Source organism: Equus przewalskii, chromosome 15 (genome assembly GCF_037783145.1).
Source record: "Equus przewalskii isolate Varuska chromosome 15, EquPr2, whole genome shotgun sequence".
In the NCBI taxonomy this organism is placed as follows: domain Eukaryota; kingdom Metazoa; phylum Chordata; class Mammalia; order Perissodactyla; family Equidae; genus Equus; species Equus przewalskii.
The window spans coordinates 52,997,662-53,025,233 of NC_091845.1; the positions used below are offsets into that span (position 1 = coordinate 52,997,662).

The 27,572-nt window shown below is 47.1% G+C and overlaps 1 protein-coding gene across 1 annotated transcript in view; it reads right to left on the bottom strand.

Moving 5' to 3' along the window:
- TRIM71 (tripartite motif containing 71) overlaps positions 1-27,572 on the bottom strand; it is a 67,820-nt gene that overhangs the window by 17,766 nt on the left and 22,482 nt on the right. The window contains exon 2 of the mRNA XM_070577385.1: positions 2,080-2,247. Within this exon, the coding sequence (XP_070433486.1) occupies positions 2,080-2,247 (168 nt within the window). The remainder of the gene's footprint in view (positions 1-2,079; positions 2,248-27,572) is intronic.

Consider the following 27,572-nt stretch of genomic DNA (forward strand, 5'->3'; position numbering starts at 1 on the left):
GAAAGAGGCGCTGTGTTCTCTACCAACACACGGGGACTCCTTTTTTTAACAGGCATGAATCTCAACGCTCCACTTTCATAGAGGGCCTCCAGATAGTTTTCTAGCAATGGTCAATGCACTGAGAATCTGATAAGGACTTTCAAACAGAAACGGGTGCCAATCATACCCCAATCTTCAGATCACTGGCTAAATGTAGGTTTTAAAGAATTATAACCAAGAGCCACGAAAGGGCACAACATAGCCCCCCTGCCACACACAAACACCACGGTTAAACAAGGACTTTCTAGAAAGTCAATTCCTAATCCATGCAGTTGATGTTCAGCAGGTGTACCTGAGTACGGCCATACAGATTATTAACGTACCAAGCCTTCCACCTCACCCCAAGTACTCACCTGCCACCTGACTCCTCCACCCAAACCCCCAGGATCCAGTATTCATACTGGCATCAGACACAGCAGTACCAACTAATATTTCAATTTCACTCCTAGGTTCTTCTCACTACTCACACAGCAGACTCCCAGCTAACACTGACCGTATTTGCTTTAGAAAGTTGTGCAAGGCAGGCAAAGTTTTCTGTCCCTCTACTTCTCTCTCTTCTCTTTACAAAAAGCTCAAATTTCCACTTCCCTGAGATTTCATCATTTTAACCACAGATGTCTCCTTCAGCCTGCAGCAAATCATCACAACTCATTTTTGTCCCGAGAATGGCTGATGCCAACAAAGCACAGAGGGCACCAGCAATTCTCTCAATCATGTTTCAAGGACCCCGAGTGTTTTGTCTTCAAAGGCAAGAAGGCGTTGATCAGATTATACCACAATCTAGGGAGCAGGACCCAGATATCAGCCAGTGTTCAGGAGACACCAGCAGGCTAAGGCATTTGAGAAGGTCCTAACTGTAGTGGCATAAAAATGGAAGTCACCAACCACTTCATCCAAGGGGACACCGATTCACTGAAAAATAAAAAGGAATTATGCACTAGTGGGGACGCTGGCAAACAAGAAGTTAACAACAACCAAGAGACACTCTGAAGGCATTTGAAAGAAAGCACATCACTCTGGCATAAGAATATGACGGAATGAATCATTCTAGAAAATAGACTCTCAAACTTCCTATTTTACGACTTGAATATGAGACAGTCTGACTCATTGGAAAGATTACTTCAATATCATGCACAGGAATGTGATAGCTGCCGAGAAACTTAAAATCCTAAAACATCCTTCCGCCTCCTTTAGAGCACGTGATCAATTCCTTACCACTTTCAAAAAGATCTTATTCTTTAAACAATTCACTTATTCAAATACTCTAGAATGTAAATACCAGTAGTTTCCTATTCAATTTCTTCTCAAGGATTAGCAGTGTTTCTTGACTTTCAACCTTATTCTATAAAACAAGGCAAACATCTCATGATTTTTTGTTTTCCTAAAACCTTGTCACCCGGACCAGGCAGGAAGATTCAAATTCAATTCAGGAACACTCTTAACCGCCTATGTAAGAGAACTTTGCTATGCCCCAAGGTTACACTTGTCACTTCCTAACCCCAAAGGGATGGGGAATTCAACAGAAACAAGGGTCTAAATTATCAGGATGTGACCTTATCACCCAGGAAAGAGTTTGGGACTCTGAACCTTAGGTAAAACTTTCCATGCTTACTGATTTCTCACAAAGAAATCAATCTGAACAGCAATGCTCTCTGACTGAAAACCATTAAGTGCCTAGTCTTTCTGCAGTCCTGCATGCTACAGTCCACTTGGACTTGGGGAGGGGGCTGCTGGATGGGAAACAGGCAGATGATGTGATGGAGGCCCAGCCCAGGGGTCTGGAACAAGCCCTGACTGGCCAGTAACTTTGACCACATCCCTCTCATCTTCATAAGACTGCAAGGAGGCCTGCATGCTCCCCGACTCCTGAGGGACTGTTGCTGCGTGGATGTCACATGAGCTCACTTGGGTCATTGTTCCATGGCTCCAGCACACTGGAGTCTGCCCCATAATCTACACATGCCATCTGAAAGGGAGTGGGAAAGGTCTTATGCACAAGAAGGAACAAGGGAAATAGGTGAAGGGTGGGGAAGAACTGACCTGGATTGCCTGGCGGCCCTGCTGGGCATCAGCCAGCAGCTGGATGGTGAGTGCCCGTGAGTCCTGCAGCGCCTCCTGGAGGTAGATGAAGCTGTGGCCCCCGTGCCGGCCCATTGTACACTCACGACAGATGGGCACCGAGCAAGTGTCACAGTACAGGTGCAGCACCTGGGGACCAGAGAGGGGCAGACATTAATGAGAGATGCAGGACGGGGGTCGGGACAACAACAGGGGTGCTCTGGATCCCACACTCCCAGCCACCCCCTTCCCAATAAGCAAGCACACCCCTACAAGGAGAGAGAGCAGTGCAGTCAACTGTGAGCACAACTTGCTCTCCTCTCCCACCCGCTCTGCCCCAAATCAAGGAAAAAACAACCAACTCCTCCTTCCTCTCCAGTTTCATTCAGAGCCATAACTGAGGCACTTGAAAGGCAAAGATGAAACAAAACAATCCTCCTGACATAAGAGATTTCTCTGTATCTTAGATTAATTACCCAGAAAAGTTCTAAGATTATGTTTCCCTGGTCTGAGATTGGTGGCCTGAATAAAAGAATATACCAGAAAAGTCTCTCTTGACACCCCAGCCTCTGGGTGTGTGAAGCAAGGTTAGGAGCCGGTATTAACCACCCACCCATCATGGCTTGTTGCCACCACCACCCCCTCCCATCCAGGAGATTAGTGTAAGTGCAAAGCATGGTTCTCCCAGGCATTCAAGCAAGCTATGGGCTTACGCTTCTGGAACGAAGGCAAAAAGCTAGTGGTAAGGCCAGCCAGCTTCTTGTCTTTCTTCTTCCTGCCAAGTTGTTCCAAGGAGTTGACCCTGGGAGGCAGCCCGTGCTGACAGAACTGCTTTATGTGATGTTCTGTATTTCCCTGGGGCCCAGCATGCTGGGAGGGAGAGACAAGGGTTGGCACGGCCTCCACCTGCTGATAAATGAGGAGCTCTCAAGAGCGAAAGTTCCTTGGCACAGAAACTGGGCCAGTCTCGTTGTATCCCTTCATAGAGCAGGGCACTTAGGATCACTGTCTGTAAATGTTTGCTGGACTGCTTCCAAGAGCAGAGTTTAAATTTGCTTCAGGTACACCTGGGTATGAGGGAAAGCCAGCCAACACGCAACATGCAGGGAAGTGGTGTCCAAGGGAGGTTCTTTCACATACACGACAAACTTAATCCCCAGATGAAGACAAGAGGTCATGACGTGCTTAAGCCCACACAGCTAGCAAGGGCAGAGCAGGGAGGCCAACGGAAGCCTTCTAAAAAGCTGGTTCCAACACATGCCTGGTACTGGCTACCTCATCCAGAGCACTAAACACCTTGCTAGGTATCGTGGAGGTCCAGGGTGTGAGACTCAAGACAAGGAGATTCTGCGTGGAACAGAACAGGAGCCTGTCCTGACCGAGAAGCAGCGTGGAGTGTTGTGGGAGATGGTGACAGGGAGGGAGCGCTGGTGGTGCCCAGGAAGTTCCCATTAGGCTGAAAGTCCCATGCAGTGAGGGACCAGGGCAAGCAGACGGAGAACGCTGATTCTCCTCTTTTCCAGGTTATTAACGGACCAGAGTCTTGGCGTGGAGCACGTCCACCAGGAAGTGATCTCCCAAACGGCTCGGTCAAGCCACAGGCCTGCTCCACTCAGGATAAGAGCAGGAAGAGGGAGGTACGTGATCCAGCAGGCTCAGGCTGCTTCTCTGGGAACTTCCGGATTCCGAAATAGCAAAGATTTAGGACATTCTGTTCCCAGCTTTAAGAAACGGTTGTGATATGGCAAGTTTTATGGACTCTATTTTATACGAGGGACATGTGATCAGGTTTATAACTTTACTACCAATTTTGTCCCATGCGGTACTTTTTAGTGACCATGGTAGACTGCAACCAGGTGACAGCAATTTGCCTTCTTAAAGGCCAATCACTTTTTAAAGCAGACCCATCACTGAGAGATGATCTAATCTTTCTAATCAGATAAATCGAAAATTCTCAAGCTAATCTTAAACACTAACCCAAAGATGCTAAGATGGATACATTTGGGGAAAATTCCTGGACAGTTTCTTTTTACGATATGGTGCTAAAGCAATTCTCCCACCAGTTTCAACAGCCCAACCACATTCCTTCCCTTTGCTCCCTCCATTTGTCACGACCCGTGTGCTAATGTGAAGTGTGAAAACCTTCCATCAGAAGGCTCCTTTTAAATTAGAATGAAAGGCCTCTCCACTCTCTGTTCACCAGCTCTTGCCAAACAGCTAAGCAATCTTCTCTTTACCTCTTCTCAGGGTTTACCTTTTCTGAAGACAGCTGTGTGGGCTGACTAGCAAGCATCCCCCTGCTTTCTTTAGTCTGCACACTCATGAAAATGTAACAGCGCTCAACTGCACAGGCAGTGGGTGAGAAAGACACTCAGGCTGTTAGCCTGAGCCTGGCACTACCTGGCCATTGGGCCATCTACAGTCACCTGTCTGGGCTTCAGTCTCCTGTGAAACACATGGCATCTCACTAGATACCTCAGGCAGATCCCTTCCACCCCTGAAATCCAGGAACGCTATCTCCAGGGGCTCAACATTAAGAAACCAAAAGGCTCTGAATAACTCTGGACTGAGCCAACAAGCCAGGCTCCAGGTGCCAACTGTGTAACTGCAAGGAATTAAGGTAATTCTTCTGGGTTTTAGGTTTGTTAAAATCCAGAGCCAGGATAATAGTGTGCATAGGAGATATCTTACAAACGGTAGGTTTTAAAGGAACGTGCAGATGTAGTGGCTGGAGAAGAAATCCTGGTCAGAACACGTGGCAGCAGGGTGACCGAAACACCAGGCCCCTCGCATGCAGTATTGAGAGCCCAGATACATCCAAAATGGGCGAAAGGGGTGCCCCTGGATGCAATCCTGCCTGGTCTCATTTCACATGGGATGGATGCAGCTCTAAGTGCCTAGAACACACCGAGATGTCAGAAGTGCCCATGCTTCTGCAGTTCCAGGCTGACTCTAAGGAACAGAGCTGGGGCTGGGGGTGGGGATGGAAAGGGAGCAGCTAGTTGATAATAAAAAGCTATGGGTGAGTAAAAGCATAGCCTCATGGTGCTTGTAATTAATAAACCATTGATTTTAAAAAGAACACATTGTCCAAAACCTGAAAATGTGAACTTTTTTTTTTTTTTTTGAGGAAGATTAGCCCTAAGCTAACATCTGCTGCCAAACCTCTTCTTTTTGCTGAGGAAGACCGGCCCTGAGCTAACATCCATGCCCATCTTCCTCTACTTTATATGTGGGACGCCTGCCACAGCATGGCTTGCCAAGCGGTACCATGTCCACACCTGGGATCCGAACTGGTGAACCCTGGGCCGCTGAAGTGGAACGTGAGAACTTAACTGCTGTGCCACCGGGCCGGCCCCGTGATCAATTGTTATAAACGTTCGAGCGAAAAGTTGCAGAGAAGCTTTAGGACAATTTCACACTCCATTTAGAAGCTCCACATGTCCTCTGCAATTTCTCATACTGAAAACCCACAATTTTAGAGCTTGTAAAACTCAGTCAATAGGTAAGGATGCACATGGGTACAATTCTCTCTGAACCAGCTGGAAGATTATTTTAAAAGAATAAACTGGAGGGCTGTTCAGAGGGTCCACAGCCAGAAAGGTGGCAGAGGCCATGAACTGTGACTCTGGGAAGTGGGGAAGGAATGGTCCTCTGGTGGCAGGAATTCCAGGGCCTGAAGCTGCCTGTTTGGGGCTTCCCCAGCAGATGCATGGACACGCCCCGCCCCCGCCCCCCCCTCACATGGCGACAATCTGGCTGCCCTAGCTGAACGGAGCAGGCTCGACCTCTGACCTTGCAAGCAGCCACCCCCTTCCCTGCCCCCAGCTTCTAACATGCCCCACCCACTGCCTTCCTCTCCCAAAATTTCTAAAATACCAGGCAGAGACAAAGACCTAGGAATGTGGGCCCAGCAGGAGGAAGCGGGGGAGGTTCAAGAAAAAATAAATAAATAAAAATACCAAGCAGGCAGGTTTACCTTAGCCAGCACTTAAATAAAGTGCTTTGTTAATGAACAAGATTGTGTGCGTGTTCACACATGGGTGCTTCTGGAAATCTACTTTTCATACTCCCTGTGATGCAACAAGGAACACACAGACCACGGAACTCCACACATCTGAAAGTGTAAAATACAACTACCAAGATCAGTGAGGAATGTAAACTGAACGGATGGAAGGGCCTCTCATCGCCAAAATGCTCCAACTGAAATGTACTAACTGCTGTTAATGTATTATTTGAGATTTCTTACAATGACTGGGGGCATTTGGCTCCCACAGAGTCAGGCCTGGACAGAAGGAGGTCTCTACCCACCCAAGAGGGTTTCTAAGTTTCCCACTATAACAATGAACTGAACTGAGGATGGCCGGTGACAACCAGAAGCCTTATCTGTGAGGCACTCTGCAGGCTCTCCTATGGAAAAATGGTAAACCAAGTTCAAGGAGCAAAGTCCAGCCACAAAACTAAGTCTGTTCACTAACCTCAAAACCAAGGTCTTCTTGATCTAGGGAAAACACAGTGAATGCCAAAGCTCCAAAACCACAGTCCAAACCTGAGGCAGAAGCCCCTCCTGCATCTCTGGCCATGTGCTGCCTGAGCTGTGGCCTTGGGGGGCCGGGGAGGAAGGGAAAGAAAGGAATCCGGACCTTCGATCTTGCACAGTCACCACCAGGTCAAGACAACAGAGCCCAACGCAGGACAAGTTACCTTTTTTGGGGGGAGAAGGGGAGGGTCTGAAACATTTTTTAAAAAATTTATGTAAGGAACATACAAGTTTTTTTTTTTTTTTTTTTGAGGAAGACTGGCCCTGAGCTAACATCCATGCCCATCTTCCTCTACTTTATATATGGGACGCCTGCCACAGCTTGGCTTACCCAGTGGTACCATGTCCGCACCTGGGATCTAAACCGGCGAACCATGGGCCGCCAAAGTAGAACATGCACACTTAATGGCTGTGCCACCCAGCTGGCCTCCATACATGCATTTTTAATACAGAAAGAGACACAAGTACAAATAGTTTTTTTAAAATCTCCTGCAATTTCTCACTCAACTGTTTCTATTTTTACATAACCAGCCAAAAATATGCTATGTTTTACGCATATGTGAATTTCTTAAAGACAAAAATACGAGTACGTTATCCTAGACTTTTTTCACTTAACCGTATTCACTTGGAGTATGTTCAGGGTCAAGCTGCCTGCTTTATGAATGGCTGCATGGTATGCAGACTGTGGATGTACAACAACTTATTTAATTAGTACCTGCTGATAGAATTGTAACCCTACGTCCTGATTTTTGAAAAATCACAAGCCAACACTGCAGTGAATATCCTTGTTCTTTATACAACCCAAAATTTTCAGTTTAGTAATATATCCAATTGCTACATCGCTTGATGTATTGGGGGGTGAAACCTACTTGCAAGTGTGGATAGAAAACTATTCTTGAATTAATCACTTTAAGTCAGGTTAACTTCCATCCACGTCAAGAACAAAGGTTGCCAATTTTTGTTCCCAGCAAGACCAAAGATACACAAAAGCCAGCAGAGGGACACCAGGCAAGCAGGTCAATGTTGGCACGAGGAGTTAAAGACCACTTCTGCTTGGCTGGGGGGAAGGCTTCAGTGGGTGCTGGAGGTGGAGAAGCAGCTCAAAGTGTATGTCGACCACACTTCAATTTAAAAGAAGCCCAGAGGGGCCAGCCCAGCGGCGCAGCGGTTAAGTTCCCAATTCCTCTTCGGCGGCCTGGGGTTCACCGGTTCGGATCCCAGGTGCAGACATGGCACTGCTTGGCAGGCCATGCTGTGGTAGGCATCCCACGTACAAAGTAGAGGAAGATGGGCACAGATGTTAGCTCAGGGCCAGTCTTCCTCAGCAAAAAGAGGAGTATCAGCAGTAGTTAGCTCAGGGCTAATCTTCCTGAAAAAAATTTAAAAAATAAAAGAAGCCCAGAGAAGAGCAGCAAGAAAGCCAGACCTGTTGTGTTTTGTGTCCTCAGCAGTGGCTGCTGAGGAGAGTGTTCTGATACGAGGACGTGGGGAGAGTGCGGTCACTTCTGGGAATGTCTCTACTAGAGGTGGACAGCAGAAGGGTCTCGGGCAACATAAAGAGAGGTGTTAAGAACAAAAACACTTGAGTCCCAGAGGGCGCCATACAAATACCCAGCAAAACAAACAGGGGAGGCCCCCTACAAACCCACCATTCCCCTTCTGCAAAATCCCAAATTCCAACAGACTCTGGAAACAAAAAATTTTTACATAAGCTACTTAGCAGCAAAACCTGAACTGGCATGAGAATGATTTATGGTTTGTACCTATACGAGTTAGTGTGAGTTTTCATATATTTCACTGAAGAAACACTAATACTCATTATTTTGTGGTGTTGTTACTTAATATACGTACATGCAGAGTTATTAACTTTCTAAAATCAGAAATTTTGAATGTCAGAGCACATCTAATCGCAAAGGCGGGGGTAAAGACTTAGACACTACCACCACCTGTTTGGCCAGCTAGCGGAGTAAGATTCATTCCCGGGCTGACATACAACAGAAAGAATGAGGACTCCCTGGTGGTGGAGTGCAAGCACAGCCCAACGTGGGCTCAGAGCAGCCCACTCAGCTCTACACCCAGTTTCTCGGCTCTACGGTCAGGACAAATCTGAAAACGAAGGGGTGAAAATGAAGGATGCTATTAGCTCTAAATTTATACTCAACACGGTTGCTGGTGCCAAAGGAGAAGCATAATTTGATGATCATGAAACGTCTCATGTTGTTCGCTTGATGTTTTTGTGCCACCCCAAAAGCCACATCATGATCCCTTCCCTATTTTTTAGGAGAAAATCTTCACACTCCCAATGACCACGGCTGCCCACTTCCCAACAGCAGCCAACCCAGCGGGGCTCCTTCAGTGCCCCAACCCACAAGCTTTCCTCAGACCCTGTGGCTCCTTTTTCTCTGCATCACCTGCGCTCCTGATTGTGGGATCAGGTCCCAGCACCGCAGAGCCGGGAGTCCCCTCGTTATATTCCAGCAATCTGTCCCTGTCCCAACGTCTCAGGGCCCCACACACCCTCTTCCTCCCCCGGAGGGACCCTCCGGAGCCCTCAGCTTTTTAATATTAACATACACAAAAACAGAACCATTACCTTTTTAAAGCTAAAACCAAATAAAAAGGCACAGGTAATTAGATGAATAAGTTCTGTTTCCACAGTTGAATGACTGAATTTAGCTGAGTGTACTTGCTGATTTGGTAAAAAGGGAAGTAACCCAGTTTTCGGCTCACAGAACTGTCAGAATCATTAATAAGTACGAAAATGAGTTCATCCTGGAAGGAAACCCTCAAGCACTGAAACCCCAGAGAACTACGACACCCTGGGCAGTCCAGCACACAACACCTTCCACCAGTTTTGCCAGAGACACAGACAAAATAGTTTCAAGAATGTTTCCTACGGTAGCCCCCTCCTAAAGCTGAGGGTACAGCAGTCAATGTGACTCAAGAAAGGGCATTTAGGAGGCAAGAAAGGATGGTGTAACCCAGGCATGTGTTTTTCTGTAACCCTACTCAGGGAGCTGTGGTTAGTTTTACAGGGCAGGAGAAATCCTCCAGGCGAGCTAGAGGGCAGAGGTCAAGGTGGGGAGGAGGCATGGGGGTTTGGGTAGGAAAAGGCAGGCAGAAGACAGTACTTCCCGCATGGGGCTACTGGCAGCATTTCTCAGAGCCTTTGTGAAGTCACAGAAAGACAGGATAATCATGATGTCCCAAAACACATGCCCAGCAAGACACACAGGGCTTACTGCCCACGGCCTGGCGTCTCCCTCACACCTGTTGAAGGCTTTAACACGGGGCCACGGTAAAAGAGCATCTTCTCGACGGTGGCAAGCAACACATCTGTTTTTGGGGTTTCCTCCAACAGACCCAAGTTATATGACATTGAATGACACTGTGAAACATGCTAGAACTGTTATGGATTACTACCTACCGAACATAGTTTTTAACAAATAAACTTGCTTACTTAAGTAAAACTTGGGTGTTTAAAAATTCCTCCAGTTCAAAAATAAAAACAAAACTTGCACATCAACAGAGAAACAGACTGTGGTAAATCCACACAACAGAATACTTTTAGCAATGAAAATGAATTGCTGATGTGTGCATTCACACAGATGAATCTCAAAGGCACATGCTTGCTGGAAAAAGTCAGAATCAAAAGGGAATCTACTGCCTAATTCCATTTATATGAAGGCAAAAGCTAATGTAGGATGAAAAAAAATCAGAGAAGCTGCAGGTGTGACTGGAAGGAACTTAAGGAGCTGTTCTGGGTCAGTGGAAACCTTCTGTTATCTTGATGGAAGAGTGGGTATACAGGTATATATAATTATCAAAACTCAAAATGTACACTTATAATAATCTGTTTTATGTAAAATTATACCTCAAAAAGAAACACAAATAAGTGAGGGAGAAACCCCCCATCGACAACCTAGCGCTGATGGGGTGAAGCTTGGAGCCTGGCCTCGGCATGGCGCTCTTCATAGCTAAGGACCTAATAAATACTCGTTGAGCCCATAAATGAGTTCCTCCAATGGCCCCACATAATTTATTTCTAATAGGTTGCTACCATTCTTCCCATGATGTTCCCATTAGGTATTATTTTTCCTTTGCCCTCCACTATAAATATTATCTTAAGTTCTATCTCACAAGGGGCAAGTGATGGACCAACTCCCCGGAGGTTTTGAAAAAATTAGAACCCCGAGTCGGATTTACAGCACCACAGGCAGCCCGCGGTCACACAAAGCCGTATGAAATCATTAGTGTCCCAGCTGCCGCCCCGGCATGCATCTGACCCCTGATGTACTAATGAGTGGCCCATGCAGCTTCCAGCAGCAAATAAAAGAGATTTGTTCCAACACTGAGATCGCTGCCCACGTAAATTATAGATTTTTCCAACCAGACACGAAAAGATAGATTTAGACATAGATACACAGTTTGTTCCTCCGAAGGGGCAAAAGCGAGGCAGAGTTTTAACCTGTTGTGTTGTGCACAGGAGTCGGTGGTGTTCAGAGGCTGACTTAAAAAAAGTGGCCAGACTCTGTAGGTGGTCGTGTAACTCAGTCCTCACCTCTTAAACAGTGGGCAACATTGTGCACCTGAAACCTTTTCACTCCCTAAAGCAGCAAAGGGGTTTCAAGTGCCCGTGGGGCCGATCCCGCGGACAGGTGGATATGAAGCGAGAGAAGGTACTCATCACCCGGGGAAAACTGCCTTGAGAAGGGGAGTAGAAATAAAGACTCCGTAAGAATAAAATTAATAACAGAAAAGGGTTTTAAATATGACTAGCCACATTTTCTCCATCTGACACAACACAAAAATAAAAATTTTTCCTTTCTCTTCCTATTCCAGCAAGTTCTATCATCTTGAGTAGCTGGACTCCTCCCTCCAAGTTACTCAGCTGTCCTCTGCTTTGGGCAAGAAAGGTCCAACTCTGGCCTTCCCGAGGGCCCAAGGTCACACTGTCACATCCACTGACAATTTTAAGAGCGGGTTACCTTACCAGGCACTGCCTACAAATCAAGAGGTTAAGCAAGTATTTTCTGCTCTCGGAAAAAGTTGTTCACAGGCAGGAATTTAAAGTGGGAAGGGACCAATCGAGGAAGCAGTAGATGGCCTGTGACTTCTCTTAAGGCCAGTAAGCTCCCACTCCTCAGCAGGGGGCCGGGGCAAGGACCCCATGTGTCTGTGAAGCATGGGGATAAGCCTGGGCTCTTTCCACAGCACTCCTCGAAACTGCCCCTTCTCAAGGAGAGCATTAAAGGTAGGCGACAGCCAGGCACACTCTGACAGGGCACCTCCTTCTCCCCAACACCCCAGGAATCACCAGGGCCTTTCTCAGCAGTTTCCTCTGTGAGTAAAAGGCAAAATGAACAAAAACGGAGGAGGCTCAAACCAAATCTCCAGTGTAAAAGGCCTTAGTCTTGTCAAGAAATGGCTTTCTTTTTAAACCCTTTTCAAGTTAACAGTTTGTTAGGCGATTAATTGAAACCACCCCACCACACACTCCAACAAGAGGAAACCTAATCCCATGGACATACCCACAAGTGCTAAGGGGCACCGGCTGGCCACAGAGCCAGGCCAGGCGACCAGCTTTAACGAGTCACCTGTCACCCACACTCGGGAGTCACCAGAGGAAAAGGAGCCCCAGGGTTCGGCAGTTTACAGGGTATCACCCCTTCCCACTCCCAAGGGGAAAACTCCAACAGAAGAGAGCATTGGAGGCCCCCACCTACCAAAGACCTAGGGGGTCCCAGGTAGGGTGTACAGGCATGGTGGGGTAGGGGACAATTGAAAGGAGACAAATACAAGGCAAGACATCTCTTAACACTAAGGCCTTTAAGGGCGTGGGGAACAGAAACCAAGCTCAACAAAGGGTGGGACCAGGAGCCTGGGCAAACCAGTAGAAACTGGTCCAACAGGGAAAAGAACTGGGTGGCAGAAAAGCCGCATTCCAGTCTTAAGTGATGTGACCTGGGGAAGAAGGGCCTAACCTGTGCTGGAATCACAACGGACAAATAGGGATAAACCCACCAACTGCAAAGGACCCAGTCAGCTGCCCAACCATGCAATCAGGAACTGTCGCTGGGCTCAGCAAGGCAGAAATGAAGCCCTGCTCCCTCAGAGTTCACCCATCCCTCTTCCCACAAGTGTGCACAGCTCTTAACAGCTGCGGTCTGAAAGAAGCTCTAATTACAGCAGGATTTGGCACTGAGTCAGGGAACCCCAACACCCAGGCCAGTAGACTTCAGGCAGGGAAACGCCAAGTAACTAGTAATAAGATGCAATCAGAAAAAAGGTCAACATTTGGGGACACTGAAGGTAAAACCAGTGAGTCCAACTCTTCTTTATAAGCCTGAATTCCCAGGACCATTCATAATACATTGTTTTTTTCCTCTAATGAGAAATAATTCTAAGTCTCAGATACGGAGCTTTCTCAGAAATTCCACTTCATTCCAACAAAGGAAGCTTGTGTGAGTGAAGCATCTCTCCAAACTGTACCTGTGTGCTGTTCAAGAGAAGCGTAATGGGCAGCCAGCTGACCCTGGCCCAGCAGGTAATGCAATCAGGAGCTCCCCGTCTTCTGCCCTACATAGGTGGTGAGGGGCAGAACCTCCCAGCTAGCCCCAAGCAGATACTCAAGGATAAACTCTTGAGTTCAAAAAGATAGGAAAAGCTGGCCCTGCTAGGGTGGGGGGAAAAAAAATTCATGAGCTCTGAGCTAGTGCAACAATCAGATGATATCAGTTACGTAATCTAAAGTTTCAGGAGGAAAAGAAAGGAAAACAGTAGGCCTTAAATTTGCCTCTACTTAGGTCCTAAAATTCCTGACTTGCTTCCTTGGGTCCTGTGTAAATAAATAAAAAAAGATCACCTTTATTTTGGCTAGCACCTAAGCCAGGAAAAGGAGAGATAATACAAGGCAGGCAAAATCTAAATATTTGGCTGGAAGGAATCCTCAAATTGATATGTTTTGAAGTTCTGGCCCCAAGCGGCTTTCCTGAGTCCTTCTCTGTTAATCCCACTGTGCCCGAAACTCAAAGGGTCTTCCCCAAGAGGCACTGGCCTGGGAGTCTCAGGCCCGCCTGCCTACTTTTGGTCAGCTGTGGGGAGCCTCCTGGCTCTCCCAACATTTCCCTCCTGGGCGTTCAACTTCATCGTTTTAGAGACAGCCTTTCTTCTCAGCCTGCAGTCTCTGAGGCCACAATATTCTTATCAAGTGTGCTGTGTTTACTACTAATTGGTTGTTTTTGTGTGTGTGTGGTTTTTTTTTTTTTTTTACTATTTACACTAGACTTAAGGCTGTGAGCTAAGAGTCTTGCGACATAAAACAACAACTCAAGAAGCTTCCAGTCTCCTAGAAATCTTGGCTGGTCAGTCTGGGGAGGTCCAGCCTGCTCACGTTATCCAGGCATAACTATTAACAGCACCCCTTCCACTCACAAAAATGGCCTAGTTTGGAAACCTGCTAGAGAGAATCAGTAAGACAAATGGGGAATTAAAACCAAAACACAGGGGCCGGCCCCGTGGCCGAGTGGTTAAGTTCGCGTGCTCCGCTGCAGGCGGCCCAGTGTTTCGTCAGTTCGAATCCTGGGTGCAGACATGGCACCACTCATCAGGCCATGCTGAGGCAGCACCCCACATGCCACAACTAGAAGGACCCACAACTAAGAATATACAACTATGTACCAGGGGGCTTTGGGGAAAAAAAGATTGCCATTCAGACAACTGTACAAAATGACTCCTTCCATAGGATTTACTGTGCTCACGTAGCCCGCCTGTGGGTGGGACAGGTAAATCAGAAATGACTTCTTAGAAAGAATGGGATAGAAAAGGAGGACTCAGGTGGAAGTTCTACAAATCCAATTAAAAGGAAGGACTTAGGGCCGGCCGGCCCTACGGCCTCGTTGGTAAACCTGGTGCACTCCACTTTGGCCACCCAGCTTCAGTTCCCGGTGCAGACCTACGTCATTCACTGGTGGCCATGCTGCGGCAGCAACCCACATACAAAACAGAGGAAGACTGGCAGAGACGTTAGCTCAGGGCGAATGTTCCTCAAGCAAAAATAAATAAATAAAAGTAACAGCTTGAGCAGAGCAGCACACTGTTCTTGGCCCAAGTGTAGAAGAATCTGGAGTAGACCGGAGAGAAATGTGAGCTGGAAGCTCATGGGCCAGAGAGGGAGGAGATGAGGGAGCCAGGGGAAAGCTTCTTGAGCAGAGGTGTAAACGGCAGCTGGGTGACCTTGAAGGGCCAGAGATTATAGTGATTATTCTAGTCATCCAGACATGGGAGGAGACCAGGGCACAACCTGGGCCACCTTGTGTGGACCTGGCTGAGAATATCCTTTCTTCCTTGCTCTCTTGGAGAAGTTGGCTCACTGAGCTGCTTCTACCCATAAAATGGAGATAACGCACTTAATCTCATGGGTGGTGAAGAATTCATAAGAGAAAGTGCATGAGATCCAAATGGTGGCCGCAGTTCTGGCAGAAAGGAGAGGCGTGGCGGCCTGCCTGTAAGGGTTCCAGCGTGGTAAGTGGCAGAGCAAGTTGAACCCCAAGAACATGTTTGCGAGGGTGGATGTGTTTGCAAGGCAGGACACAAACAGCCTTCTGGGCCAGCATTCTCCAGGGCTATTTTGTTTGCCCACTGAAAAGAATGCTGAGAGAGTCCATAAACATGATTAGAAAAAGTGTACTGGATGATGACTTCTGACCTGTACATGTCTCCACCTTCCTGTGCAGCTACAGGGCCTGGCCACGAGGCCAGGGACTCTGCCCCTCCACTCATGTTCAGTCAAGTCAGCCTGTTTCGGCCCCCATCAGTAAATGTCACGAATTTTTTTTTTTTTTTGAGGAAGATTAGCCCTGAGCTAACATCTGCTGCCAATCTTCCTCTTTTTGCTGAGGAAGATTGGCCCTGAGCTAACATCCGTGCCCATCTTCCTCTATTTTTTTATATGTGGGATGCCTGCCACAGCATGGCTTACCAAGGAGTGCCATGTCCACACCTGGGATCTGAACCAGTGAACCCTGGGCCGCCGAAGCGGAAAGTGCAAACTTAACCACTGTGCCACCGGGCCGGCCCCTGGCATATTTTTAACAGGAATTCCCAACACATGCACATTTCCTTATTGTACCGTGCTTGGCACTATGCCCCTGTCCTCAAAGGGGTTACAGTCCAGTGGGAGAGATGATTGCATAAGGCCAGCAATTACAGGGTTGGGGGAAGAAAACCAGAAAACACTGGGCCTGGGATTTATTTTCAGCAGAGTTCCTGGAGAAGCCCGAGTTTAGTCTAAAAGTGTAAATAGGAATGGTCGAGATGGAAGTTCCAGACAAGTAAGACTACTATAGGGAAAAGCAAGATACCTTCTGGTTCTGCCTGCCAAAGTCAGCGCCAAAGTTGAAAACTACAGGCTCTGCTGGGGATGGGGCCTGTAGGAGATACCAGTTAACTCAAGCTGTTGGGCTTCTCTCCTTTGTGCTGTGTGCTTTCCCGTCGTGACTGTGGCTCTTCTCCCTCCGAGGCAGCTTACCAGCACCACGCCCCCAGTGGGACAGCCCACGATTGTCAGCATCCCTTCCCTTCCCTGTAATATCATGTTTTGGCTTATACTCAGTCCTTCTGAGCTCCCTCCTCCTCTCTCCTTCACAGTTGGGCGCCCACTGCTGTGTTCCCTAAAACCACCATCCCTGAACCCAAACCTTCATTCTGGGACAAGCAAGTCCCTCTGGAGAATCCTTTCTCCTAGACTCTCCTGAGCATGCCACCACTTCCCAGCCTACCAGCAGGCTTGGGACTTGCCTCTTTCCCACACAGAGAGCATCTTTAAAAAAGCCAGAGATAGATGGCAGCACTCCCCTCCTGAAATCCCTCCACTGGCTCCCCACCGCACTTCTGGAGGCCATCCTGCCCAGTGTTTGGCTGGGCATCCGATTCCTCATTGTGCCTTTAACACAGGCTACACTTGCTGTTCCTGCTGCCTGAGAAGCGTGCTCCCACAGCAGCCTCCAGACCTGCAAGGATCCCTCCCTCCCTCCCTTCATTCAAGTCTCAGCATCACTTCCTCAGGGAGGCACTTTCCCTGACTACCATACAGGGCACTGGCCCACCCACCTCCACTCCCTCACCTTGTTGAATTTTCTTCATAGCACTTTTCACTACCTGGAAGTGTCTGTCTACTCACTTGTTCACGGTCAGTCTCCTCGGGAGAATTTAAGTATTGCAAAGGCTGGGAATCTTCTGTCTTGTTCATTGCTTCATTCCCAGCACCTGTAAGTGTCTGGCACTTGGATGCTCCATAAATATCTGAATAAGTCTGTTTAGGTTGTGGTTAGCACCGTATCCCACGAGAATAAAAACCATGGCTGGAAAAGGGGCAATGAACATCTAGCTCATCGCTCTATCAGCAGTTCTATAGCAAATCTCCAGAGTGATGAACTGAGAAGTCCTGGCCACCTGTTTGATCTTCTTTAGCAATGTTACTAACTGCTGATGAAAAACACCTCCCCTTCAAACAAAACACAGGGAAAGTGGAAGGGGAAAGAGACAGGGTGGGAGATATGATAGAAAAACACGTTCCACAGTTTGCAGTTCTAAAATCGTGAACAGAAATTTAGGTTATGTTAGGGAAATGGAGTTCCCATCACTGGGACATGGTATCTGGGTGAACTTACAGTTTTTTCTAGAAAAGCCACTTGTGATCAATTGAAGATGGCTGCACATTTTTGCTACTCCTCTCATCAAAATGTGGAGTCTATTCCCCCACTCCTTGCATTTGGGCTGATCTTCCAAATTGCCTCACTAGTCAAATGTGTAAGTCATGATACATACACCCTAGCAGGGACGAACAACAGAGCAGCAATGGAGCCATATTTCGCAAATGGTTTGCAAATCAGTCTCAGGCTGAAGAATTAATGTCCTCCAAAACAAAAAAAAAAGGCCTCCCAAGCAGGGCAGCAGATGCCATCACGTGCTTGGAATACTCTCTTTCGGAACCCAGCAGACACGCTATGGGAAGCCATAGGAAGGAGAAGCCAGGTGCTCTGCCTGCCAGCCCCAGCCGCCCGCCAGCCATGTGAGCAAGCCACCTCAGACCTGCCAGCCCAGCTGACCTTCCACCTCCAATGACAAACAGGACAAAAGACTTGCTCAACTGAGTGCAATCTACCTACAGAATCACAAGAAACAATCAATCATCAAAACATCATTTTTATTTTGTCAACTAAAAAAGATAAAACAGAGCTTTTTCCTGAGTTGGAGCTGAGGGATCACAAGTTTTCTTCAGCCAGACAACGCCTGCTTTCCTCCGTGAGTAAGGCCAGGGGAGGGGGAGGATATTCCAGATTTGTTCCTTGCACTGCCGACAGCTAATTCCATCAAAAATCAATTCATGGATTCCAGTCCAGAGCCTGGGGCAGGCAGCAGCACGGAGGTAGGGGCAGAGGAAAATTCTGATTCCCAAAACTCCACAGCCTGGTCACAACCTCTCAGAGCCTCAACAGCCTACTAAGCATGTCCAGAAGCATCTTTCCATGTCCAAGACTATGCCCATGCACCAGATGGTTCTCCAGAAATAACTACCCATGAGAATGTGGTGGAAAACAAAACCATCAAAATAAGAAGGCAGAAGATAAATACCCGGTAAGGCTTCCAAAGCAGCCTGCCTCAGGACGACTTTCCACGGGTCTCCCTAGCCACTACCCCACACATTTACAACAAACCCAATCCCACATCTGACATCCCTGTGGTCCATTGCTATAATCTCATTTCTCACCACTGGCCCCATGTGATCTCAGGAAAAACTTTAACCTCCATTTCTTCTCACGAAAAAGAGAGGGCGTCCCTTCTCCAATAAACAAGAACCTTTACAAGCTACAGGACGTATCATTATATGTTCAAGCCATCCAGCTAGGAATGAGGCACTTCCTTAAAAAGACAGATGATTTACAGCACCGTGTTTGAGATCGGAAGCAAACTAAATGTCCATCGATAGGGGGCTGGTTACCTAACTGTTAAATAGATTGATTACTGGGCAACCACGAAAAAGAATGAGATGCTCTGGACCCATGGAATGATCTCCAAAATACATTACCGTGAAAAAAATAAGGAGGAAGGAATGTACCCAGTATGCTACTATTGTGTAAAGAAAGAAAAATAAGTTCAAGTATTCCTTGCTAACCAGATCTACAGTGAGGTACCTGAATGTGCTTGGATGTCACCTAATACTATCGTGTATTTTTCACCCCACACTAAACTGGGGTGTGTTTATGTAGTTAGTTAGAACTTAATGAAACTGCAAATACTTTTTGCGATTCCTTTCACATTCCTAAAATATTTGCTAAGATAGGCTACACATTGAATTACTGCTTAAACTAAATAACTAACACCAGATATCAACACGATATAATGTGAAGTGAAGAAGAACAGAATACAAATAAGTATTCACAGTATGATCTTTATAGGAGAAAGAAGGGACCCCCACCCTCCCTTTCTTTAAGCCATAAAAGAAATAATAATACATACCAAATTGCTTTTTAAAGATTTTATTTTTTTTCCTTTTTCTCCCCAAAGCCCCCCGGTACATAGTTGTATATTCTTCATTGTGGGTCCTTCTAGTTGTGGCATGTGGGACGCTGCCTCAGCATGATTTGATGAGCAGTGCCATGTCCGCGCCCAGGATTCGAACCAACGAAACACTAGGCCGCCAGCAGCGGAGCACGAGAACTTAACCACTTGGCCACGGCGCCAGCCCCCTATATACCAAATTTTTTAAGAGTTACCTCTGGGTTAGGATGACCATATTTTCTAAGTTTCCATACAGGGCATACATAGGGGGCTTAAACGAAGAATAGGGCTCTCCTGAGAGGTTCCTTTACCCAAATGCTCTGTCAGACCTGGAAGGAACTTCATAATGGCAAACATTTCTGTGTTAACTAGCGTCAGACCCTATGGCAGCCGCTTTACCTATGTTAACTTATTTACTCCTCATCATAGCCCTATAGGGAAGCTACTATTATCATTCTTATTTTACAGATGAAGAAACTGAGGGAGTCATAGACAGTAACACAGACACAAGCAGAAAATGGCAGAGCCTGGCTCTAAAGTCAATGTAGAAACCACTAGGCTTTGCTGCCTCTACTTACAGTAAAAATGCTCCCTCCCCCACTGCCTAGAAAAACTCACCTCTGTAAAATTCCACCTACCCAGCTAGGGTTTTGTAATCCTGTGGCACAGGCATTTTTACCTGTGTGCCTACAACCACTACTAAAATCAATCCTCCAATTAATTTTTTTCATGACTTCCCAACTCAACAACCCTCAATGGCTCCCTAATGCCTACAGGTCAAGAATAAATTCCTCTCCAGTTTAACATGGCTGACTTTAATAGCATATTCCCAAGGCCCCCTAAAATGAACTTAGTATGATGAAACCTCCCTAGTCAAATGTTCTTGTCTTGCTCTGGGCCTCTTCTAAGTGCTCACCTCTAAGCAACGCCCCCACCTCCTCTCCCAGCCGCCGCACCCCCAGCTCTTATGAAGCCTCTCACTCTCTACACTGCATTTGCTCCAACCACTCATCTTGGCTTCTAATACCTCAAATTTCTATACAACCCCCTCAGGCATAAGCCAGTAGTGGACATGTGGCAAAGCCTATCTGTCTCCCAACCCCCACCCTCTCTGTGGTCAGAGGGAAGAAACACAGCCCTCAATGTCCTTCTCCAGGATGTGCCCCCAGGGGTTCCAGTTTAGGCCACAACACTGTCCCTGTGCCTAATTTCACTCATGGCCCCCGCAATCCAAAAGGCTACCCTCAGGGGATCTGTGATCAATTTAGTCCAAGGCTTAGGGCCAATTATAAAATAGCTGGGTCCAAGATGGCAGCTGGTCCAATACAGAGCCTTTGTTCCCACAGGTTCCCTCGGGCATGCTTCAGCACGGGGGTCCCAGGCACATTCTCTCTCCCACTGAATAGTCTCTTGCTTCCCCACCCCACCCCTAAAAAGAGATAGCTGTTTCTTATGCCCGGATGGTAAAACCAGCTTGCCTTTCTTTCCCTTTTTTGAAACTTTGATAACACTATTCACTCTTTTTGCCACCCCAAAATCATTAAGTTCCAAAAAACAAATTTTCTGATTGTCATGCAAGAGGTAATTAATTTAAACCAGAATTGCCCCATCTCTCTCAAAGTTGCCAGCTCTATTATCATTACTAATTGGAAGATAAGGTGAGGATAAAAGGACTAAGGGACTCCAGACAAGTTTCTATTTAGCTGAGTGCATTCAGCTGAGGAGGAGGAAAGGCCTGCAAACAAGTCAGTCCTGCAGAGGCTCGTCACGGACTCAGCTCTCCGGCTGGCAGTACTCAGCTGACAGTACTCAGCTCTATTACCAATCCTATTCAGTTCCTTTGCTAACTTAACTGTAGGCTGAAATTTAAATTTCAGGATTACTAAAGAAGTTTTTAAAAGTAGGAGTGAGGCTGGAGAGGGAATTCAAACCTAACATTTACCAAAAAGAACAAACTTTTCCCCATTTCCTGCAAGAAACATTGATTGTCAAACGAGGTTTTAAAAAGCAAGAGTTGAACTACTGACACTTTCAGTCACATTTGGGGAAAGGGAGCTTTGTTAAAGGCCTCTTCACAGAAGTTAAAAAAAATAACAGGAAGGTGGAGAGGATTGCTGTAGAAAACAATAATTTGTTTCTCATTTTGTGTATTTCGATAAACAACTTTTTCTATGTGAGCCCTTCCCCCACTTGCACCTCAGGTTTTCTAATTTGAATGGGGTGGGTGGTGGGGGTGGAGAAATGACTTGAGATTTTGGGATTTGATCAATGCAGCATGTTAGGAGCAGAGCACAAGGTCAAAAGGAAATGATTAATCCCACAAGAGAAACAGGCGGATGGGGCAGGGAATGGCTTCCCCACAAAACCCTCACGAACAAATAGGTCCAAAGATACTGTGTTAGCAAGGTTTTCTTCCCAACCCATACTCAGTATTTCATCTTAAAATACATTTTCTTAAAATCCAAAGAACATTAATCAACACAAGCTAGTTTTCCTTAGAGGTTATTTGCCAATTAGATTCCAGTTGTTGCCAAAGGGGGTCCAGAATTAAGCGGGAGGGAGAATGACTCCAGTCATCTGGATGACTACGACATTCTATGACAATTTCCATTACTAGAGGGAACCCACTGATCATTAATGGAGATGGAGATATTTTAGGCCTACTTAAAAGAAGTTACCAGTCAAGACACACAATATCCCTTTGAAATGCTATGACATCACACTCTGAAAGTACATAAATAGGTCAAACACAAGAGGAGGGGGAAGGGAAATGCCGGACAAAAATCCTTTGGGAAACAATTTTCCTCTCATAGCTTTTCACCCTCCCTAATGCTTGCTTGCTTTTAGGGAATCACACGCAGAAATTCGTATTCCTAATTAATGATGCAGATTTCCTCCTCTAATCACCACAGTTTCCCATACAAACCCCTTAAACAAGCTCAGAACTGCCTCAACACTTTCTGTGCCAATACTGACCTCATGCCCCAAAGAAGCACCATACAGAGACCAGAAGTCTTCACCACCCTGGCTCAGGACCAGAGGGCTCAATTCTGAAACCATCCAGGCCAGGTGGGGTTTTGGTCCACCTTTTAAAATTCATGACAACAGATGGCTATCTTGCTTTGAAAGGCACTGAAGACATCTCCCAAGAATGCTGAGCCACAAAATCTTACAATCTGGATGGGAGCAACCCTCAATTTGTGTGCACAACTCTGAGTGTGCATACCTTTCTGAAGAGAAGTTGCACAGGTGCCAGATCCTTAGAGGTCTCGGACTCTTTCTTAAAAAAAGGTGGCTGGGGCAGGGGGGGAGGGGTCATCCACAATCAATGCACTCAACTCTGCCACTTCCACCACACAAAAAAGTGGAGGAGGCGGCTCATTCATGTGGGCAAAACAGGCACAGGTTAATGTAAGAAGAAGGATTCGAACTTGGTCCTCCAGGCCCTATCCAGGCTCCTTTCTCTAAATTAGTCCTAAAGGGGAATCACAATGCCAGGTTTATAATCTGAGGCTGGTGAGAGGACTCGGCTCTGCCTTCCATATAAAAAGATGTTTACCCCTCCGACTTCAGTGGCAGCCCCACAAGATCTGGTTCCTCCTGACCTTATCCATGCAAACTGAGGCTCATTTTCCAAAGCATGGTATGGCTTGTAAATTTAAATTGCAGTTATCATGCCCATCCCCCCAGCTCTCTCTGCTTAAGGGTCCCCTGATCTCCTGGGGCCAGGATCCCCAGGATCCCATTTCCTAAAACAGAGAGTCCTTGAAAATTTTAAATAGCGTCTTAACCCTTCCCCAACCTCAGGCACTGTGGCTGCAGGGAGCTCACGGTAGGGGGCCCACGCAGGCTGGGGTTTGGGAATGTGGATGCAATGTTGGGCAGTGGAGCTTGGTGTAACCGCAGGAGCAGCAACCCATCCACTGCTGCGTGATGCAGCCATGGGCGGCTTGCTCAGCTTCACGGTTTTCCTGCAACCTTGAGTCCCAGTGGCTCCTCCGCTGTGCCCACCTGGGTCTGGCCACTGCCCCAGGGTTCATCCAGCCTGCCACAACAGGTGGCTGAGGGGCAAAAATGAAGAGGACACAGACATTAAAAAACTGTCTGGCAAGAGGAAAGTAACCTCAGACTCCCGCTCATTAAGTTTATTCTTGAGCCTCATTTCCCAAAAGCACAGAAAGAAGTACTATTTAGAAATATGAAATGATGAAGAGGAGGCCAAGAATTAACAAGAACCATCTCCTTGTTTCTGTGGCAGAACCCTCCCAACAACCACAGGCCCCGATGACTCATGCCCCCATCCCTCCAGGGAAGAGGGGTGGTATCAGAGATAGAAGTGAGGAGACCACCTGACTTCTGGAGAAGTGACGATAAGAGTTTATGGGCCAGACCTTGTGGAACTCCCTTGGCAGGATTCCTCTGTACTGAAGAAACAATGGGGCAGAGAGAAACGCACCCTACCCTGAGGTGCACAACTGTCAAAACGCAAACATTTCAGACCTGTGCATATAGGATTGCACCCATCACTATCCCTATTTACAAATAAAAAACCAAGGCAAACAGAGACTAACTTGCACAAGGTCACACAGCAGTAAGTGGCACTTTGCTCTTTGCTGCTCTTGTGTATAAAGTACACTCAAACATGTTACTTCTCAAATGTGTCCTATCACAACTAAAAAGAAAAGAACAGAGCCCCATACAGAGGGCGACCTGAGCCAAGACTCAGAGGCCAAAGTGGGAGGGGAGGCAAATCTACACGGTTGTCAGCACTTTCATTTGTCACATGAGGAAGGGGCACAATTAACTGGGCACAAGGCTGAGCTCACAACAGATACTCAGCATGTCCTTGCTAAGCGGATGGATACAGCTAAGTCAGGCCCCGGGCCGCATGCTACTCTGGATCATCACATTTAAAAAGCACAACTGGGGCTGGCCCAACGGCCGAGTGGTTAAGTTTGTGAGCTCCGTTTCGCCAGTTTGGATTCTGGAGTGGACATGGCACTGCTCATCAAGCCACACTGAGGCAGAATCCCACAGAGCAGAACCAGAAGGACCCACAACTAGAAATACAACTATGCACTGAGGGGCTGGGGAGAAGAAGAAGAAGAAGAAAGCACAACCTAATGAGCCATAGTCCCATCTTCATTTTACAGATGGTGGAAACTGAAGTTTGCCCAGGTCACACGGCTGGTATGCAATTTGACCCAGAAACCTCATGAAAGACCCCAAGGCACTTATTCTCTCACAGGGCCCGGGGTGTTAGTATTATTAATCCACAGTATGCATGAGTGGTTTATAACCTCATATAAATGTTCAGTTACCAAGTGCCCACTGCTTTAAGGAAAAGTTGGTACCTGTGAGTAACCCTAAAGAACGCCCTAGAAACCTGCTGGAGTGTGCGAAAGACACAACACTGATTTATAAAAGAGCTAACTGTTGGGGGCTGGCCCCGTGGCCGAGTGGTTAAGTTTGCACCAGCGTTTCGTCGGTTCGAATCCTGGATGCGGACATGACACCACTCATCAAGCCATGCTGAGGCAGCATCCCACATGCCACAACTAGAAGGACTCACAACTATAAATATACAGCTATGTACTGAAGGGTTTTGGGGAGAAAAAGGAAAAAAATAAAATCTTAAAAAAAAAAACAGCTAACTGCTTTAGAGGCAAGACTTAAAAAGAAAGGCAGGAAGAGGGAAAGGAGGAGGAAGGATAGCAGAAAGGAAGGGAGGAAGGAAGGAGGAGGGCAGGCTGCAGCCCCTCATGTGCGTGGTAGCAGGAGCTCTCAGCCAGGACAGTGGGACATCCTGAACACTAGCTGTGAGCAGAGCAGTCAGCAGCAGCATTCTTCTTCCATCCTCTTTGCCCCTAGGAATTCCTAGGTCTTTGCAAGGTTGTTACGGGGCTAGTCCTGTATCAGAAACAGGGTATGAGCCACATATCGCCCAAATTTCCACCCAAGTAGCGGAATTCACCCTGGGCAGTGCAATGAATGGCTGCTCTGGCTCGGTCTGGGGGACACAGCCACAAGCTCAACATTTCAGCTTTGTCTTGCAATCATTGCACTCCCCGCCATAGCAGTTGTTTTAACACAATCTTCAAATGAAAGGGGCGCTTGGGGAAGGTGTGTCCCATTTTGAACATTCCTGCCCTGCATCTGTCAGAGGCTGCTGGGGAAGAGGGGAGGTAGATGAATTCAGGGTGGCCTTTGCCCCCGGGAAGAGTTTGTATGAACAAACAACTAGACAGAGGACTTGGAGGGGGTAAAAAAGAGAGAGAATTTGATTTACTGATTCTCAGTCTTTCAAGGAAACATGGAGATTATTAAAAAAAAAAAAAATACTGGGATGTAGCACAATATTAACAGATAAATTTTCGAAGGAATAAAACAGTGTAGATCTAAAAGGATTATTTCTTAAGCCAAAATGAAAGTTCGGTGTGCACACAGGAGAGGACGGCCTGGGCTTCTCTGAGTGCTAAAATCACTGCCCTACTCTGCAGAGGGATGACCACCCTTCCTCTCCCAGGAGCTGCTGAGCCCCTCCTGCAACCTCACAGCAGCCCCCTCAAGTGCCTGAGCAGACTCCGTGCCCTACAGACAGGGACCCGGAGGGCCTCCGGGAGGCTCCCAAAAGGCTCTCTTTAGACAGAGGAGATGCCAACTGGCAGGGAGACCAGCAGCTGAAGACCTGGCAGGGGATGCAGGCTCGCCTGGGCAGCGGTGGACATGGGGAATTTGGCGCCAGTGTCCAGTCCCAGAGCGGCCTAGTTCCAGCTGCTTTTGTCTGTGGCGACAGCAGAGTTGCACATGCACCGTGGGGAGCTTCACTCCAATGCAGACCAAAAAACTTACTGTCTTCATTAACCTGTCTAAATTGGATTTTCATCCCAATGTCATTAAAACTGGAGAGCTTCAGAAATAAAGTGATTTCTTAGAAACATAATGTCCCCCTTGACCCTCTTTTCAAAGGTGGCTCAGAGGAAGGGGCTGGCTACAAGTCGATAATGTTCTGGCTTTAAGTTAAAAGACCAAATAAGTTAAAGTCATTATTATCAAGGGCTGCTGGAATCAGGGCATCTGATGATAAACAGGTGTAACAACTCAGGTGCGATCGCTTAGATGGGATCAATGAAATACAGATAATTTATGATTGACAACTGAGGGTTAAAATGCCAATACAAAAAACAAAACTGTGTGTGCAGGACTCTGCTGTGACCTTAAATCCCCTCTCCTGGGACACCATTTAAATCTATTTCTCAAAGAGGCAACCTGAGTTGGAACCCTGAGGTGCTTGTTAAAAATGCAAATTTGAGTCCCACCCCAGTTTTAAAGAATCAGAATCTCTGTGGGGTAGAGAGTCCCGGGGTTTATCAACTCCCCGTTTTTGTTAAAGAGGGAAAGGCAGATTTACACACGAAATAACAAAGAATGAAGTGAGAAAACAGAAGCAAGCTCGTAGTGTGCAGTCACTAAAAATGCTTTTTTGCACAAAATACTTCTGCTCTAATAGTTTAGGACACTTTTTTTTTTCTTCTTCTTTATTTCACCTCCAGGCATCTTGAGTTCTTAATAGAAAAAGTGTATTATCTGGAGTTATTTGCATAACATTAAATCCAGGAGGATTTATGGAGCTCCTCTACAAAGGAGGGCCAGTGCTGGGTGTTTCATGGGCAGGGCCCAGATTAACCCTTGTCCACGCCCTGGGCTTTCTGGGTCGGCTCTGCACCTTCCCAGAAAGCAGGGAGACAGGACGAGTTTTCAGGGAGGTTCTAATGGCTCTTGGGCATGGACTCCTTCCCAAAATGTTACTTGTCCTTGGCTGGGCTGGAACAGAAAACCCAGCGGGTAACAGGATAAGCACGCAGGCGGGCAGCCGGCTTCCCGGGGAAGATTAAACACAGTTAATTAAAACCCTGCAGAACGGGAGGCAGGGGATTAGCTGGCAGGGGAAAGGAGGGAGCTGCTAGCAGGAGAGGTGATGCCCGCCCCAAGATTTCCTTCCCAGAGCTCTTTTGCTGCTAATCAAGATTAAATGGGCTGTGCTCCCTTGGCCATCCAGTCCATTTTGATAGGTTCCAGTATCCCTTACTTAAAGGCCACTCTGTAAACCTGTGCCAAGAGCTGGGCAATCTTGAATGCTTTTTTCATAAGAAGCGAAGCTTCCTGAGGAGTTACTGCTGTATCTTAAAACTCTGGTGAATGAAACAAAGGAAACTGGGTGGGGAGGGATCTCTGAAGTGCAGGAATCACTCAACCTTCTCCCCACCCCACCCTATCAGGCAAGGCCAGATCTGGGGGCCTGCAAGCAGCACGAAGCAGAGTCCAGGGTGGGTGAGGAGCCTCCCCTCCCCTCCCGGACTCCCATGCCACTCAA